The 18,561-nt window shown below is 43.8% G+C and overlaps 1 protein-coding gene across 4 annotated transcripts in view; it reads left to right on the top strand.

Moving 5' to 3' along the window:
- LOC120729204 (myosin-10-like) overlaps positions 1-16,206 on the top strand; it is a 62,130-nt gene extending 45,924 nt beyond the window's left edge. For all 4 annotated transcript variants that reach the window (XM_040024735.1, XM_040024733.1, XM_040024734.1 and 1 more), the window contains 23 exons: positions 798-906; positions 1,287-1,418; positions 1,577-1,783; positions 2,305-2,442; positions 3,985-4,108; positions 4,519-4,690; positions 6,773-6,985; positions 7,139-7,283; positions 7,383-7,589; positions 7,677-7,781; positions 8,326-8,478; positions 8,845-9,093; positions 9,177-9,389; positions 9,531-9,743; positions 9,858-10,019; positions 10,106-10,234; positions 10,330-10,418; positions 10,560-10,683; positions 10,999-11,088; positions 11,709-11,827; positions 11,920-12,028; positions 12,120-12,292; positions 13,235-16,206. In XM_040024735.1, coding sequence (XP_039880669.1) covers positions 798-906; positions 1,287-1,418; positions 1,577-1,783; positions 2,305-2,442; positions 3,985-4,108; positions 4,519-4,690; positions 6,773-6,985; positions 7,139-7,283; positions 7,383-7,589; positions 7,677-7,781; positions 8,326-8,478; positions 8,845-9,093; positions 9,177-9,389; positions 9,531-9,743; positions 9,858-10,019; positions 10,106-10,234; positions 10,330-10,418; positions 10,560-10,683; positions 10,999-11,088; positions 11,709-11,827; positions 11,920-12,028; positions 12,120-12,292; positions 13,235-13,382 — 3,523 coding nt within the window. In that variant the 3' untranslated portion in view covers positions 13,383-16,206. The remainder of the gene's footprint in view (positions 1-797; positions 907-1,286; positions 1,419-1,576; positions 1,784-2,304; positions 2,443-3,984; positions 4,109-4,518; positions 4,691-6,772; positions 6,986-7,138; positions 7,284-7,382; positions 7,590-7,676; positions 7,782-8,325; positions 8,479-8,844; positions 9,094-9,176; positions 9,390-9,530; positions 9,744-9,857; positions 10,020-10,105; positions 10,235-10,329; positions 10,419-10,559; positions 10,684-10,998; positions 11,089-11,708; positions 11,828-11,919; positions 12,029-12,119; positions 12,293-13,234) is intronic.
- Positions 16,207-18,561: the final 2,355 nt, after the last annotated feature.

Raw genomic sequence — 18,561 nt, 5'->3', positions numbered from 1 at the left:
AATCAATCAGAGCCTCTAGCGGCTTCTTGTACCCCAGTGTATTAGTTTTTACGACTCCCTGGAGAGCCTATATTTTTGAGTTTCTGTGGTAAGAACAAATGTAAAGGTTTGAAACCCAGAGTGCACTTTGGGATGGAGATCCAGAGCGTTACAGCGAGTTTGAGCTCTGCGTCGATTTTACCTTTCCTGTTTGATTCACTCACTCTGGATGCGGACGACCTCTGCATCTGCCAAATGGTGATTGTTTGAAAAATGTTCCGAAATAAGGAAGGGAGAATGGAAGCTCACCGGGAATGGAAGAACTGGGAAAAAATCAAAAACTTCAAAGATCGGAAGATACAACATGAGAGGCACACACAGTGGCTGCAGTGGACACTGTTCACTGTTCTTAACATTTCGCTCTTCTCCGCGGCTGGCTGACGGCCCAACAACAGCACAAACAAGAGTGGGCCCACAGGCCGGTTGTAACACATACTTTGTACACTCCCTCTCTACAGATGGGACATCCCCGAAGTGCCAGTGGAGAGCAAACATGCCACCATTGCTGAAACATAAAATTCTGCTTTAGGCTGCAGGAGGCTCCAAAAACGCACCATGCACTGCTCAGCACAAAGTTGCACTCTTAACCACATACATGCACTTACGGTCTTGTTTTTTTAACCGGAAAGGTGGCGATATGTCAGTGCACCCTAACATACAAATTATTATTTTAAAAAAGTGGTCAATTGATGTCGCTCGGCTATAGTGTAACAAAAACAAAAAAGCTCAGATATTGATCTCTCATTTTGTTCTCTTAGAGCCTTCGCTAAGAAGCAGCAGCAGCTGAGTGCCCTGAAGGTCCTGCAGAGGAACTGTGCTGCTTATTTGAAGCTGCGACACTGGCAGTGGTGGAGACTCTTCACCAAGGTGAGAACCACGACACCAACCTCTGACAGCAAAAGATGGCTCTTATATCGCTTGTATCAGCCCTCCAACTCTGCTAAAGCCCTAAGGCCCTACTTTTTCAGAAATCAGTGTTCAGATTTCTCTGGCAGAATTTCTTAATCCAAACAGTCTGTCAGTCTGTTTGATATAACTCGGCTTGGTCCCAATCATGTTAATCCATTAATTACATTAGAGGGAATAATTACATATGGCAGGAAAGTGCTGATAATAAGAAAAATGCTACTTGCTGTAGTAAAACTACTGGCTTTCTACCATTAACCGGCCAGTATGACCGTGAAAATATTTTTTTATTCATTCTGTTTAGTATTTAAAATGTCTAATTTTGTTCCTCTCTCACTCAGGTGAAGCCGCTGCTGCAGGTCACCAGGCAGGAGGAGGAGCTGCAAGCCAAAGACGAGGAGCTGGTAAAAGTGAAGGAGAGGCAACTTAAGGTGGAAAATGAGCTGGTGGAGATGGAGAGGAAACACCAGCAGGTAAAAATATCTCAACTTATAAGTAAATCTTTCTCCTGAATTATAATTTATTAAAATCTATTGATGACGGCTTCAGGGAAATTGCACGTTCACAGTTTTTGGAAGGACTTGTAGCCGTGAAGGTGGTACACATTTTCTGAACTGTTTCTTCTCTCCAGCTCCTCGAGGAGAAGAATATTTTAGCAGAGCAGCTCCACGCGGAGACGGAGCTGTTCGCCGAGGCTGAAGAGATGAGAGTTCGTCTCCTCTCCAGGAAGCAAGAGCTGGAGGAGATCCTTCACGACCTCGAGTCCAGGGTGGAGGAGGAGGAGGAGAGGAACCAGAGCCTGCAGAATGAGAAGAAGAAGATGCAGTCGCACATCCAGGTTTACGTCATCTCCTCTTTATATAGTTTGAAACACAACCTTCTCTTATTTTTCTATTTGATGCTTCAACATCTAGCTAAGCGTTTACACTGTAACAATGGCGGATGCTCATTAAGTTTCAAATACTGAGGTCGGCATACCCATCATCTGTTTGTGAAAGATGATTTTTTTTTATTTGAATATTAAATGATCCTAAGACACTTTTGTCTTTATTTTTTAACCTTTGATTATTTTAAATGAGATATCTCTTTTGTTTGTGTTGTTCAGTTTGTATATTGGATGAAAACCAGAGAAGCTGATGAATCAGATTAACTCTAAAGTGACTTGAAGCATTAAAAATGAGGATGGTTTTTTTCCTATTTTGCTTCGAGATCACTTGGTCATAAATATTTAATCTGTACAGACGTGGTTGTGATTTTGGGCTTTAAAGAAATGAGTGTGTTAAACTTCCATCTGTATGGAAACTGCAGATTTTGCCATCTTCATGTTACAAATGTTTTTGTGTCGTGTTCTTCCTACAGGACCTGGAGGAGCAGCTGGATGAGGAGGAAGCTGCAAGACAAAAACTGCAGCTGGACAAAGTGACCGCTGAGTCGAAGATCAAGAAAATGGAGGAGGACATTTTGCTGCTGGAGGACCAAAACTCCAAGTTTCTCAAGGTGAGGCAATTTTAGCTGAAAATGAAGGTTCAAACAAAACCCAGAAAGTAGAGGAAGCTCTTTAAGGTGGAATCATTAAAGGCTTATCGGCGCTGGATGTTCTAGCCTGCATGCTAAAGCATGCTTGGGCAAGATGTTGAACCCTGAGTTGCTCCTGAAGCGTTCATCAGAGTGTGAGTGTTAGATAGAAAGATAGAGAGAATGCTGCTAGTGTGAACGAGTGAACAAGACATGTTGTATAAAACTTCATGTTAACTCAGTGAACATCAGAGACAGCAGTAAATTACACTGTATGCTGTTCTTTAAAAATCTGAGCAAAACATTTAGAAACTGAAGTCTGTTATTACAGACTTCTTAATAAGTGAACACGGGCCTGATGCTGGACAGAAACAAGTACAAACTCAGACTGAGGAAGGCCTTAAAACTGATTAGCGTCGGCTGCAGCTCTTCCTCTGCCTGACGGTGACGCGTCGCCTGCTACCTTCAATAGCAGCCTGTGCAATGAAGGGTGCTGCTGTCTACCATCTGCTTTCTAATCTCATCACAAAGCTAAATAGAGGAAATGGTTATCTGTATGGCACAGTTAATAGATGGTGCTGGTTATAGTCCCACCAGTTAATAAGACTTTGAAGCTCATGACTGTTCCTCCTCATTGATCTGTCTGTTCTCTGTAAAGTGTAATGATGCAACTCAGATAAAGTAGAAGGTCCTGCAATTTTTCAGTCAGTGATTACAGTTTATTATACTAGATTCAGGTAACTGGAATGTTATTCTGCAGTTTATAAATGTGTGTGGAGAGCTGTTTACTTACGTTTCAATCAATTTGGTCTGTAACCAAACTTGTAAATGTGTGCAGAGAGAGAAGTCTGTAACTCAAAGGTTTAGTTTCCAGTGCCAGGCCTCTAAATACCACCACAGGGAACCTTTGTATATGATCGCAGTGGTGGATGCTCATGTTAAACACGGCCAAAGGTTCAAAGAATGAGCTGAAAGATAAAAACACTCAGTTTCAGATATTTGTTTCTACTTTTGGGTTTGAATTATGTCACTGAGAGAGAGCCGCTACCATCTCATCATTATCTCAGCCACACAGCTCCAGGCATCACTTGCCTGCCTCTTTATCCTTTCTCTGGGGTTTTTTTTGAGAGGGGCAGACAATCAGAAGAAAGTTTGTTTGAAACATCGGGTTAGCTAAGAGGGCAGGATCTGAGGCCCAGTAAAAGATTAAAAATAATGATGGGAAAGCAGCCTGCAAAACAGTATTAAGGTAAAACTAATGAGTTTTTCCTTCCCACTGTCGCCAAATTCTTGCTCACAGGGGGTCGCCTGATTGTTGTTTTTCCTCTGTATTATTGTAGAGGCCTTGAGGCAACTGCTGTATTATTTGATTGACTTAATTGTGGGGATTTGTTTGGAGGCTCTCAGTATTTCAGTAGTATCCATGGACTGACCCCCTGGCAATAAAGTACTGAGACCTTTTCGCGTTTATACAGCAGTTGCAGGTCTTGAGTCTTGATGTTTTTGGTTTTTTCAACCCAACAGGAGAAGAAGCTGCTGGAGGACAGGATCGCCGAGATGACCTCCCAGCTGACTGAGGAGGAGGAAAAAGCAAAGAATCTCGGCAAGGTCAAGAACAAGCAGGAGATGATGATGGTTGACCTGGAGGGTAAGACGCTACCAGTAGGCTGTTACCAGCTCTATGTGGGGTCCAAAAAAAGGACAGGCACAAAACAGGGGCTGTGTGTAAAGGGTAGACGGGGGTGGTGTTGGAGTTTAAATAAGCCAGCAAGTTCAAAACTTCATAAAAATAGAACAGCACAGAGGTCATTTGGGACATGCAGTATGACTGTTAATCATTTAGTGTTTACAACTGTACAGCGAGTTAATTAGCAGCTAATATGATTACATGTTTGTGTTTTCACACCTTCTAAATGGCCTTTTTCTTGTATGGCTGCTGCACAACTTGTGAGCTTACTCAGTGATGGAAAAAAAAAAAGTTTAACTCCAAACAGAAAAGTTTGTTATGATCAGTGACCACGTTTGTATTTGTGTTTCTGTGGTTGTGCTTCCCTTTAGAGCGTTTAAAGAAAGAAGAGAAAACACGTCAGGAGCTGGAGAAAGCCAAACGCAAGCTGGACGCCGAGACGACCGACCTGCAGGACCAGATTGCGGAGCTTCAGGCACAGATAGAGGAGCTGAAGATCCAGCTGGCTAAAAAGGAGGAGGAGCTGCAGGCTGCTCTGGCCAGGTCAGTGGTAAAAAACATTAAAATGAGTGTGTCACACAACCTCCACGAAACGTAAACACTGTCCCAGCACAAAACCGCCTCTTAAAAAATATTTTTAAAAAGCCAATATGAAGATTTACTGAGAGGTGCAGCTCAGCAGCAGTGAGTCAGATTGTGAACAAAGCTCGCGATTTAGTTTTTTCGCCACATTAAAAAAAAAAAAAAAAAAGCAACTTTTTTGCTGAAGTATTTTTATAGCTGCTCTCTGCAAACCTACGCTTGTGTGGTAATGTGTAACTGCTAGTGTTGCTCATTTCAGGAACATAAATCCTCACGCGCAACTATACTGCACTGCTTCCCGTTTCCATGACAACAGCACTCCATCGTTAGTCTGAAATAGCCATTCAATAACAGAAACACGTGCAACTGCGAAATTAAAGCGGCGAACGTGCTTCAGCACTCAGGCACTCTGTGGCGTTTCCTCAAGCGACGGCGGCTCGGACCTTCCGTCTCGGGGCAGCCGCGTCTGATTACAGGCACACTGATGTTGATTGATGCGCTGCGTGCACAAGGAGTCAAGAGCGAAAACGGGCTGTCATCATGTTTTAACAACTCTTAAAGCACATGATACCACACAAGACGTATATCACACAGGCAGATGGATATATTCTGTTAATATTACTTCTTCTCTTAATATGGATCACGAGTCGTATGGAGTGAATATTAGCTTCTCATACTTCAGATGTTGCATCTCCTCCACCTGGTACTGTTTGCATCTAACCTCCAGCTAAATATTTTCTTTATGTATTTATTTTCCACAGCGGTTAAATGTCCACATTTGCTTTTATGTTTGATTTGTTTTCCATATTTATCCTTCATAAAACTGCTAATGAGGTAAACAGCTGTGGAGGTGTTTTCCTCTGAAGGTCAGCTCTGATCACTTTAATGGGACTTCTCAGTGCTCCCCTCCGTTCAGCAGACACGGGGTTTGATGGTAAACATCTGCCCGACCAATTCCACACACAGAAATCAACGGTTTAGTCACAGCCGCACGTAATTAGGCTTTCATTAAAGCTGATGTGCTTCATTTTGAGTTCAGCAGCTATTCTGAGAACAATCCTGTCATCTGTGACAGATTGGAAAACGGAGCATTGCAATTATATGGGAGTCATTAGTGCTTTTAATCAAAGCGGTCTCACTGTGTTAATTATAAAACTGAATCATTTTGACGTTCGGTCTGTTTAATCAGCAGATTTCTACATTAGTGAGGAATGTCGCAGGAACGCTGCAGCCAGCACGAGGTTTACTTGGACGCACATCCAGCTGCAAACAAATCAGCAGTCCCATCACATTTTCCTCTTCTGATGAGGAACACACACACATACATACACTCACACACAGCTTCAGCTGTAAACAGTTCGCCACACTGCCACCATGTGTGCACAGGTGGCTATCTCAGCCTTGAAAGGACAGCAGGGACTGACCTTTCATTGAATTCACTTCATCTTTTTTTTCCCTAATCAAACTCTGCACACAGTCATATTTGGTCATATTTGTTGTTCTCAGTGGACTTTCCAGCTCATCAGTTGGTGCGAAACAGCAAACCACTGACAAGAAAAATGATTGCTTTCACTCAGTACTTCACACATTACATTAACCAGTGAATTTTGCTGCGATGAGCTCCTGCGTCACTGTCGTTGTTTGACGTCTGCATACATGTCGGTTCATTGTAGTGTTGTGTCTGCACCAACAGGAAAAATAACATCCACCTGGACACTCAAGCTCATCCTGTGATGATGAAATTTACTGAACTCAAACCCAAAAAGGGGCCTTGCACACTTACGAGCATGAAAACATTAAATGCTAAGGATCTAAATTGCGTGAAGTGTAAAGAGCAGTGAAGGATGTTCGAGTGAGGAAGTCTGTTTAATGTCTTCTGAATGACGTCTGAATTGAAGATACAAATGTGATATAGAGAGAAAAAAGGAAATGTAGAAATGCAGATCATCAGTTGAAGGTTTGAGAAAATGTTTGAATTTTATTTAATTCTCTGATTAAAACCTGCTTGGAAAAACTGACATGTGTTTGTGGGTCTCCAACTAGGTGTGATGAGGAGTCGGTGCAAAAGAACAACGCTTTGAAGCAGATTCGGGAGCTGCAGGCGCAAATAGCGGAGCTTCAGGAGGATCTGGAGTCTGAGAAGATGTGTCGAAGTAAAGCTGAGAAACTCAAGAGAGACCTGAGTGAGGAGCTGGAAGCTCTGAAGACTGAGCTGGAGGACACACTAGATACCACGGCCGCCCAGCAGGAACTCAGGTGCTCATTAATGCTCATTTATCAGTGATGACAAAGTGAACCTCACAGTTGTTATACGTCAGGTAGCACTATCTGTTCTATAGACTTCAGTCTGCGTCCATCTTTATATGCAGTCCTGTGTTTTTAACTGTTTCCCACGTGGATGATCTCCAGGAGCAAGCGAGAGCTGGAGGTGGCAGAGCTGAAGAAGGCCATTGACGAGGAGACCAAAAACCACGAGGCTCAGATCCAGGACATGAGGCAGAGGCACGCCACAACGCTCGAGGAACTGTCCGAACAGTTGGAGCAGGCCAAGAGGGTGAGCTGCTCAAACCTTTCTAACCTTTAAGGTCTTCAGTTTACCTTCATACATGTCACTAAAAGCTTTTTTTTTTTTTTTTTAATTTGATCTGTGCAGTTCAAGGCCAACCTGGAGAAGAACAAGCAGTGCCTGGAGAATGACAACAAAGAGCTGGTCTGTGAAGTGAAGGCTCTGCAGCAGGCAAAGACTGAGTCGGAGCACAAGAGGAAGAAGCTGGAGGCTCAGCTGCAGGAGTCATTGGCCAGGGCCACCGAGGTGGAGAGAGCCAAGGGAGAGCTGGCCGAGCGCTCCCACAAGCTCCAGGTAAATGCCAACTCATTGTTGGGACTGATTTTCCTTTTTCGTTTTTAAGGGAAAGTTTTGTTTAATGTGTTTCCATTTGTTTGTCAGACGGAGCTGGACAACGTGTCTACTTTGCTGGAGGAGGCAGAGAAGAAGGGCGTTAAACTGGCTAAAGAAGTTGAAAACCTGAACAGCAAACTGCAAGACTCTGAGGTACGAAAGACCATCAGCATCGACGTTTCTGCCTGATGATTTCAGAGCTGCAGGAGACGTGTTCAGAAATCATCATTTTACCTGATAAATCCTCTGTGGAGCAAGATTATTATGGTTAATAAAAAAATAAGCAGAAATAAAACCACAAAAACATTTAAGACAAGTAAATTGTTTATATACCTGTTATCAAAAAGTGACAAATACGTCCATATTACAGTTTTGAAAAGTAAAACAGATACTGAAGCTAAATAAACCTGAACTGACTTGAGAAATAAATAAAAACTAATTTTAAAAAAACTTTAAAGTATAATAATAGTTTAATACTTTTGGGTGCTGGTGATGTGTTTGTGCTTTTTAGACAGACCTCAGGTTAATCAACATTAAGCTTTCTAGTGAAGCCAATCAGCGTTCGCCTCTGTATTTCTCACACATATCCAACGAGGACAGCCTCTGCTAAAGTATCAGCGTATTAAGACTAAAACTGGTGTAACTGCTTTTCGTTTGTCTTTTGACCATCGTTTCTGATCGTGGTTTTTGCGCGTAGGAGTTGCGGCAGGAGGAGACGCGTCAGAAGCTGAACCTGAGCGGCCAAATCCGCCAGCTGGAGGCGGATAAGAACAACTTGCTGGAGCAGCAGGAAGAGGATGAGGAGGCACGACGCAGCCTTGAGAAACAGCTGCAGACTGTGCAGGCTCAGGTACATATTCACAGTAGGGCACATCTGACGCACACAAACCAGTCAGGCAGAAACACCTTCGAGGTACCGCTGAAGCCGAGTGCCAGGAGAAGGGCCCGGCAACCGTTTCCAGCTGTTTACCTGCTGTGAGCACCTGTCGCAGCAGGTGCAGCACAGCGTGCAGACAGCTGTAACTCAGTGAGGCTTCACAGATAAATGAAGAGAAAATCTGAGTCACTTCAAAACATGTGGTTTGGATTAATAATTAATAAAACTATTATTAGCATCTTCAGCATCTGCAGGTAAACCTCAGCTGATTATCTCTCCAGCACACACTGATGGGCCACCAAAGGTCACGTCACAAATATTTTTAAAATGTCTTTGTAGCTGTTTGAGACAAAGAAGAAGTTGGAGGAGGATGTGGGAGCAATGGAGGGTCTGGAGGAGGTGAAGAGGAAACTCCAGAAGGACATGGAGCTCACCAACCAGCGTCTGGAGGAGAAGACAATGTCTTTGGACAAGATGGAGAAAACTAAAAACCGACTGCAGCAGGAGCTGGATGACCAGATGGTGGAACTGGACCTCCAGAGACAGATCGTGTCCAATCTGGAAAAGAAGCAAAAGAAGTTTGACCAGGTACCGGAGATCACACAGAGATGAGATATTGAAGGTCTCTTACGGTTTGTTCAGTGTAATGAAGGCTCTGTTATCTATGTTAGATGTTGGCTGAGGAGAAGACCATCTCTGCTCGTTATGCTGAGGAGCGCGATCGCGCTGAGGCCGAGGCCAGAGAGAAGGAGACCAAGGCTCTGTCGATGGCCAGAGCTCTGGAGGAGGCCTTGGAGGCCAAAGAAGAACTGGAGCGGTTTAACAAACAACTTCGTGCTGAAATGGAGGACTTGATGAGCTCCAAGGATGATGTGGGGAAGAATGTGAGTGACCTTTTGACCTCTCCAGTGACACTGCTGATTAAGATATGTTCACAGAAATACCTGAGGACCTGAAATCTCAGGATTTCATAAGTTTATTGTGCAGCTGTGTCACATTTTTGCTACTCCTCTGGCTGCTCACAGGTCCATGAGCTGGAGAAGTCCAAGCGTACGTTGGAGCAGCAGGTGGAGGAGATGAGAACACAGCTGGAGGAGCTGGAGGATGAGCTGCAGGCCACAGAAGATGCCAAACTCCGCCTGGAAGTCAACATGCAAGCCATGAAGGCTCAGTTTGACCGAGACCTGCAGGCCAGAGACGAGCAGGGCGAGGAGAAGAAAAGAGCGCTGGTCAAACAGGTACAAAGTGGCCGATGATCTTGAAGGACTGACGCCACATTTTTAATGTGCAGTTTATCTTCATTTACATCATCAGAATGACAGTGTTTGCATTAAGTTGTTTTTTTCTTGCAGGTACGTGAGATGGAGGCGGAGCTGGAGGACGAGCGGAAGCAGAGATCTGTGGCTGTGGCAGCCAAGAAGAAGCTGGAGATGGACCTGAACGAGCTGGAGGGTCAGATCGAAGCTGCCAACAAAGGCAGGGACGAGGCCATCAAACAGCTCCGGAAACTACAGGTACGCCAATGTTTGCTTAGTGTCTGTCCTGATTTTCAATTATCTCAGTCTCTAAGCTGGTCCGTATCACGTTGCTGCTCCTGCAGGCTCAGATGAAAGACTACCAGAGGGAGCTGGAGGAGGCCCGAGCCTCCCGGGATGAGATCTTCGCGCAGTCCAAGGAGAACGAGAAGAAACTCAAGAGTCTGGAAGCTGAAATCTTGCAGCTTCAGGAGGTGAAGTTCGGACTTTTGCCTTTTGTGGTGATAATCAGAGTTATTTGTGTGTAACGTCTGAAATGCTAAATGATCTTGTGTGTGTGTCTGCGCAGGACCACGCAGCTTCAGAGAGGGCCCGTCGACATGCTGAACAGGAGAGGGATGAGCTGGCTGACGAGATCTCCAGCAGTGCTTCTGGAAAGTCAGTATGAACATGTAGTTTTTCCAAACTTCATATTAATAATTAGCCAGGTTTTATGTGCCCCTCAGGGATCAAATGATTTGTTTTATAGTCTTACAATCGCTGTAAATCAGTAGAAATTTAATAGAAACTCTGCGTCAGGTCGTCACTGCTGGAGGAGAAGCGGAGGCTGGAAGCTCGCATCACCCAGCTGGAGGAGGAGCTGGAGGAGGAGCAGGGCAACATGGAGCTGCTCAACGACCGCTTCAGAAAGGCCAACCTGCAGGTAGGCACACTAAATAATCAGCAGTGTCACAAACTTTATCTGGATGTGATTCAGCTACTGGTTGCTAGGGAAAAAAATTTATTTCCTAACTGGTTGTCAAGTGTTTCCTGGAGGTTGGTGGGTGAAGCGAGTGACACAGAGAGTGATGTACCAAAAACCTCTTGATTGATGAGAAAGGATAAGACAAACTTGTGGCGTGCAAATGTTTCTTTTAAACACTAAACACAGTAAAATTAAAACACCCATCAACGTGTTTGTCTGCTCTCTCCTTTTCCCACAATTCCTCTCACCTGCCTGCCGCGCTCTCTCTCTCAGGTCGACACCCTGAATACTGAATTGGCAGCAGAGCGCAACACTGCGCAGAAGAGTGAGAACGCCCGCCAGCAGCTGGAGCGACAAAACAAGGTCTCGTAGACTTGAAGCTTATTACAGTGTTTATCTTTCTCATTTCCCTTCTGTTTACACCCTCCTGTACTACAAGCTGTTCTCTTTTTCATTCCCACACTTCATCTCATGTTTTTGTTTCTTTGTTTTTAAGCATTTCACCTCTCTTTAGTACATGTGAGCCCAGCCCGGGAGCTGCCACCAGTCTCCTCTGAGGTCTAAACCACAGCCTAAACTCTATTCTTCCACCATCTGCCATTATCTACTACAAATCCTGTCAGAACATCTGAATGTGGATTCATTCCTTCACATTTCTAAAGCTGTCCGTTGTGCTGGATTGGAGTCTTTGCCAGGCCGATTCTGGCCCCCGGGCCTTATGTTTGACACCCCTGATCTATACTAGAGGCAGCAGATCAGGACACAAGCATTTCGTATTTGGGTTCAGTAGCACAATGTGATCCCCAGATTCAGTTTCTCTGACCCGCAGCTCTGCTGTAACTCTGCTGCAGATGCACGTTACAGATGCACCAGTGGGATCAGGAGATACGCGAGAACATGATCCTTCAGGTGCATGAACAGGACCTCCTGATCACAACTCTAAACTAACAAACTGAATATTTGCTCTGTTACCATGAACACAGGAGCTGAAGGCCAAGCTGGCAGAGCTGGAGGGGGCTGTCAAGTCAAAGTTTAAGGCGTCCATCACTGCTCTGGAAGCCAAAATCCTGCAGCTGGAAGAGCAGCTGGAGCAGGAAGCCAAGTAATCCAGATGTTAAAGAGCAGATTTTAGATCCTTTTGAGTAGACTACGATAATTTGGTCATGTTTACCTTTTCTGCTATTAAACCTCCAGGGAGAGAGCGGCAGCCAACAAAATCGTCCGACGTACAGAGAAGAAACTGAAGGAGGTGATGATGCAGGTGGAGGACGAGCGTCGTCATGCCGACCAGTACAAGGAGCAGGTACGGACACACAGGAAATGATTAGGCTTTGCTCAGTCTGCATTCACACTGCCGGTTCTCTACAACTTCTCACCCTCCATCTGTGCGTCAGATGGAGAAGGCGAACTCTCGCATGAAGCAGCTGAAGCGTCAATTGGAGGAGGCGGAGGAGGAGGCCACCAGAGCAAATGCCGCTCGCAGGAAGCTGCAGAGGGAGCTGGACGATGCCACTGAGGCCAGCGAGGGTCTCACCCGAGAGGTCACCTCACTGAAGAACCGCCTCAGGTACAAAGAGGACGGCGATTAACCGGTTTTAAAAATAACCCAGAACCTGAACTAGATACCGAAACAGTGCAGAGATAAAAAACACAGAGTGGAAACAGCCTGACCCAGTAATAATCGTGATCATTATTACTGGGTCAGGCTGTTTGCCAAAGTTTTGATCATTTAACTTATTATTCATTTTAAGAATCTGCTAAACTCACTTCACCAATCCTCCCACCACACCCTCTACACCCTCATCATGTTGACAGCTCTCATTCCTGCATGTCATTCCTCCAATATGGTGATGGAGCCGGGAGGCGATTGAGTAAATGGATTGGTACTTATAGATCACCTTTCTACTCTATTTTAGCACTCTCTGCCACAAGTCTAATTCAACCTTCTTCCAACCATGCACACTGATGGACGCTTCGGGGGAAACTTGGGTCCAGGGTCTTGCCCGAGGATACCTCATCACACAGACTGGAGGAGCCAGGGAGGCTCCTGTCTGACTAAACTGTAGTCAGACAACTATGTGATCTCATTTAGTTAATATTACTGCAGCTCTTTCACTTTGTTCAGGTACACAGCGCCAGTGATTACACTGGTACTATTACCAGACTGGTCAGTCTTAAGGTTTTGAAGCTGTGGCTGTCATTGCAGTGTGTTTACAGTCTGCTCCATCCTCCATCATAATGAATGAAAATGCAGTTAAATGTGATGTGATGTTATGTTAGCATGTATTTGTGTCAGCAGCGGTCACAGTTTCACTTTTATAGTTGATCTTAGCGCCCGCTGGAGCTCCTGAGAACCGCATACGTCTTTCAAAATAACAGTTTTCCTGCGTTTAAGCCAATCACATCACCTCCCGGCTCTTCTTCCACCACAGTGGTATCTCGTCATCCCACAATCTATGTTTTCTGAAATGTTGGAGGTTTAAAGCTTTCTTCCGTTTGTTCTGCCCAGGCGTGGCGGTCCAGTCAGCAGCTTCTCCTCTGGCCGCTCAGGCCGGCGCAACCTCAACTTGGACGGCGCCTCCGTCGACATGTCAGACGACGACGCAGACAGCCGCTCCGGCGACTTTAACGAGACGCCAAACACCAACGTCGAGTAACCGCAGCAGCGACCGCCTCTTTCCTCACCCCACCCTTTTCCCCAACTGTGTCTCCCCCACCCCCAAAGTCCACATGGACTCATCTCAATCCACTCAGAAGATCAGAGCGATGAGAGGTTTCTATTCAAGCTGGGCGGAGCATGCCTGGCAGCCCTTTTTTTTTTTTCCATCCGTCACATCTGCAGGGAAAATCCACCACCCTCCTCAAGGAACGCCTCCGATCTGGAGTGCCACGGGACAAACGGACACTTCTGCCTTACTCCGTTCTCCTCTGACAAGCTGCTAGTCCTGGCTCGTCCGTCAGCATCATCTCAGCATCATAACCCTTACACCTGCCCCGTCCCACCCGTCCCATCAGAAATCATCTGCTCTGCTTTTTAGGTACAAAGTGCTTTTTATACAAACGAAACTCTGCGTGTAGGCAAAGGTTGTGAGGTGTGCGCACATCACGTCCATCATGTGACCGCAACTCATACTGGAAATGCAGGACTACAAGGAAAAGTGTCTGACTCTGGTGTTTTAAGTGTTCTGCTCACTCGTCATGCAAAAGCCATCTCTCACCTGACACGCTCCCTCCATCCAGTGTTCTGAATGACTAAAACCTAAAAGCCCACACAAACCAAGGTCACTGTGGCCTCCGGACGGCAGCGCCGGCTGCTTTTGTTGCATGAGTCTCTTTCTGACGATGTTTGTTTTTCGGCTTTTACACTGCAGCACTTATGGGAACAACTAACATCTCGGGACATGCAATAGAAAAACACAGACTCTCAAGTGAAAGTATATTACTGTGAAAACAAACAAAAAAAAAGAGGTATTATATTTTCTCTGTGGCTTCATCTCAACATGTAATAAAAGAATGTCTCGCTGGGTTTTAACTGGTTATCTAAAGCTAACGACCTGTCCTGTGGATTGGCCTGAGCCGCGAATGATGCACCAATGCTGGAACATGCACAGAACTGCACAGAGAATTCAAACTTAAAGCCAACAAAGAGGAAAGAAGCTCAAACCGGAAGCACTAAAGCTGCACTCAGTACGACACTAAATGGTTGTAATCACGTGCTCCGATTACACGCGAAGATTAAAACTAGTCACCTTATCACCACATTTACAGTGTTTGTGCTCAGCCTTGCTTTGTATTACCTTTAAATTGACTTTATGCTATGATTTGGTAAAACATATACTGTAAATAAAACTGAAAAATCCAAGATCGCAGACGTCAACATTCAGCAAGCATTAGCTTTTCTCTGATCTTTAAGAAGCAAAGGTGTGATTTAACAACACTCGACTGCTGTTACTGAAACACTCACTGTCAGCTGGATGGAGAAATATTAACATTTTTAAGCCAGCACGGACAAAAGGTCTCAAGTGCCTGAGACAGATGTTCGTCTGCCTGGGCCAACCCAAAAACCTCATCTCTCTAGAGCGTCACTGGTCAGCCCTGGGGTCTCCTCCAGGAGGACACGCCCTAGAACACCTCAGCTGGCTTCTTTATACGTGGAGGAGGAGGAAAGAGCTCATCTGAGAATCTAATACAGGCCAAATGTGGGCAAAAGTCCCATAAAGATGGCAGCAGGAAGCTTGGTTGACATGTAACCCTGAGTATTAATGTCGCCTATATTAAATATGTGAATGAAACAGGCATTACAGGCTGCTTTCAGCGCAAGACAAGTTTAAAAGTGTAGATGGAGTTGGAGCAGAGTCTGACTCTGTAGTCTACACTCCTCTCTGTATTGCAATGGTTAAGTTGCATTGTGGGTAATGTAGGCACCATGAGGAGTAATGGTGGTTTTAGTGCATCAGTTTGGGGCCATTTATTTTAAAGACATCAGTCGAGTTCCCCTTAAATACTTCTTGTCTGCACTGGTTTGTAATTCCAAATAAAAACAGATCTCAAAAGTTTAAAGAAAATATTTTTCTTTCTTCAGCAAAATGATTAACAGAGTGTGCTGAAAAACCACTCAGAACAGCAGTGAAACACAAATCAGCAGATACAAACTATATTTTGCGACTTTAATCCCAAATCTTCAGACCTCTGACAGATCCGATCAAGCACTTGTTCTTCGTTCATTACAGGTTGTCTGAATTCAAGGTTTTTTTTCTTAGTTCTGCTTTATCTCCAGCAGCCTCCACAGTGTGAAAAACCACACGCCAGGGCTCCCATATCCACCACCTGTGCCCATTAATGGCAGACTCCTGTGCCCCCCTCCCTCCTCAAACGTCAACACTAAACAGTATGTTTCTTTAAAAGTGCCTTAGACACTAAATAAGAACATAAGCGGGCAAAGCTTCCTCACAGAGGTAACAGGTACATCAAGAAGAAGATACTCAACACTTCATTTTGCTTTCTTTTCTTTTGTATTGTCGCCGTGCTTCGTATCATCATATCCACCGTGTACCTCTGCGTTTGTAATATCATCCTAGCTAGAGCGTGTGGGTCAGAGTCAGTATTACAGTATTATGATTAAACTAACACGAGAAGCGGAGCCCTCTGCGGCCTCATTTCCCCACGTTACTCTCATGCTAAGCTCGTGTCTCCCCCTCAGGCGAAGGCTTAGCACATTACTGTGGGAACTGATGCGCTGCACAGGATGCAATTTGGTTGGAAGCTTTAACATTCACTAGTAGTCAACTCTGTTTTCTTTTATTATTATTATTATAATTATTATTACTATTATTATTATTATCACCCAGCTGGCTGTTGACAACCAGGCGTTCAACTGCAAATACTCTCATCATTGTTATTTCTTGTATACCTGTATTTCTAGACGGTGATTTTTTTCTGTTTTTGTAAAAGGAAAATAAAGCATATTCATTGTAACTGTTACTCTGCTCTTGTATTTTCTGGCTCCTTTTTAACAAACTGGTTATTTTTAGGCTTGTGTCATTAACCCTTTAGCGTTCTGGTCAACCAATTGGTAGAGCACATTTTCAGGCCCTATATCTAACTGAGGCTTTCACTGAAATTGACCTACCTTGTTGAGTCTTTTCTACCAATTGGTTTTTCATCTGTAATGCCAAAGAAATCCACCAGAAGGCACTGTGAACGGAAACTGTTGGCTCTTATAACTCTCCCAACCAGGAAGTCAGAAACAAAAAAACCATCCAACATATTTTGAGTGTTTTTGATGAAACTAAGGTAGGAAGATATAATTTTTTGATATATGATAGTGTTAGAGGACTTACTAAACAGATATATGTCACTTGACAGCATTACAAAAGTGAAATTAAGTGTTTAATTTTTTTTTTTTTTTTTAAAAAGTGGTCAACCAAACTGTTGATTTGGCCCTTTATGGTGCTAATGCTAACATAATCAATTTTAATAACATTTAGGTTATTAAACTTGATTATTTGCCATAAAATCAGACCATTAGACCCATTTTGTTTATCCATTGCTATTGATAAATCACATTAAGTGTTAGCACAGCAAGAATATGTTGAAATAGTAGTAAGTCATTTTTGTAACATTCTGAGTTAATATTAGTAAATATTGTAAAAAAAAAAAAAAAATCAAGAATAACGTGGGAATCACAAATATCACAACTGATTACCGTTTAATCAAATTACAGTAGCTGGTAAATTAATATTACTAAGTTTTCAAAATTATAATTTCATGTTGAACAAGTACTATATGGACGCTAAACAATTATATGGCTGAAATTACATGGTCCTGTGGCATGATACTCATGATACCATCCACCTTCAACCACAGTGTGTTTGAGGTCATGGTTTCGTATGAAGCCACAAGGGCTGGCACTCTCCACCAGTATATTGCCAACAAACCAGATGAGTGGGGCTTTAAATTGTTCTGCCAAGCAAGTTCATCTGGCATCATCCACGAATTTCTGCTGTATCAAGGGGGGTCTACATTCTTCAATGCTCCCCTGAGTGAAAAGGAACAGAAGCTACCTCTCAGGGGCCAAAGTGGTAAAAAAAACACTATGCAAACCCATAAAAGAACCTCAGCTCTTCACAAGTTGCAGCTTGGTCCAGAACTTGCACACCTCATTGGGTGTCAGGTGCATTGGTACTGTATGACCAAACTGCACCGGTGGAGCTCCCCTGATGGCAGACAAAGACCTGATAAAGAAGGGCCATGGAGCCTGGTATTACAGGTCTGATTGCAATGAAATGGTTTGACAAGAAATGTGTCAACCTCCTACACAATGCCTGTGGGTTCATGCCTCTTTCATCGGTCAAACGGGGGAGCAAAGAGTCCAATGCAAAGATCACCATTCCATGCCCAACACTCATCCCTGTATATAATTAGCATATGGGAGAAATTAAACTTTCTGATATGCTATTACACCTGTATAAGACAAGTTACAAGTTAAGGAGATGACATATTCCAGTTTTCGGATACATCCTTGACTTGAATACCTGGTCTACAAGAGGGACTGTGCCCTACTGGACCAGAAACCAATGGCTCTCAAAAGGTTTCCACCTGGCTGTGTCTGAACCAAGTTAACAAGCCAGCATCTAGAGTTGGACAACCATGATTCAGCTCTCCAAGACCACAGACTAAATGCTACGCCCTAAGACCCCAACGACCAAAACAGCAATGTTCACTGGCATGCTACTAGAAATAAACTGTATCCAATGCCCTGGATAGTTTTTGTTATTAATTTAATTATAATTTCAACCGTTTGGTAGAGATCAATATTTTAAAAACTACAGGGTCTACTGAAAATAAAATTATTGATTGCATTTCTTATTGATTTGGTTGAGTAATAACCACAAACAAAAAATTTCCATTGCTTTTTTCTTGGGTTAAAAGCATTACATTGTTTGCTTGTAATTTTAGTAATGATACAAAGGCAACTCTAAAGGGTTCCTGTCTCTGTGTTTTTATATTTTTGATTTAAACAGTTAAAACTGATTGCACTCTACTTAGAATCAGTGATAATCTGCGAGCCTGACATCATAAATACTAATACTATACTAAATACTAAATCATCCTTATTCATCTTAATCTTGGCTTTGTCCAGCCCCTCAGTTTATCCCTTTTTATGCTCATCTCCGTTTTGATTAGCTGCCCAACACAAGCAAAAAGTTTCAACAGCAGGTGGGAGAGGTCTGACATTGGACAGAGATCACTTTTCTATGACATGACAAAATAAAATTTAACACCTTTACAGGGCTGCTCTCTGATCCGCAGGTATCAAGCATACCTGCTGTTCCT

Source organism: Simochromis diagramma, unplaced genomic scaffold (genome assembly GCF_900408965.1).
Source record: "Simochromis diagramma unplaced genomic scaffold, fSimDia1.1 OVJJ01000302.1, whole genome shotgun sequence".
NCBI classification, from domain to species: domain Eukaryota; kingdom Metazoa; phylum Chordata; class Actinopteri; order Cichliformes; family Cichlidae; genus Simochromis; species Simochromis diagramma.
This window is presented reverse-complemented; position numbering and strand designations above follow the sequence as displayed.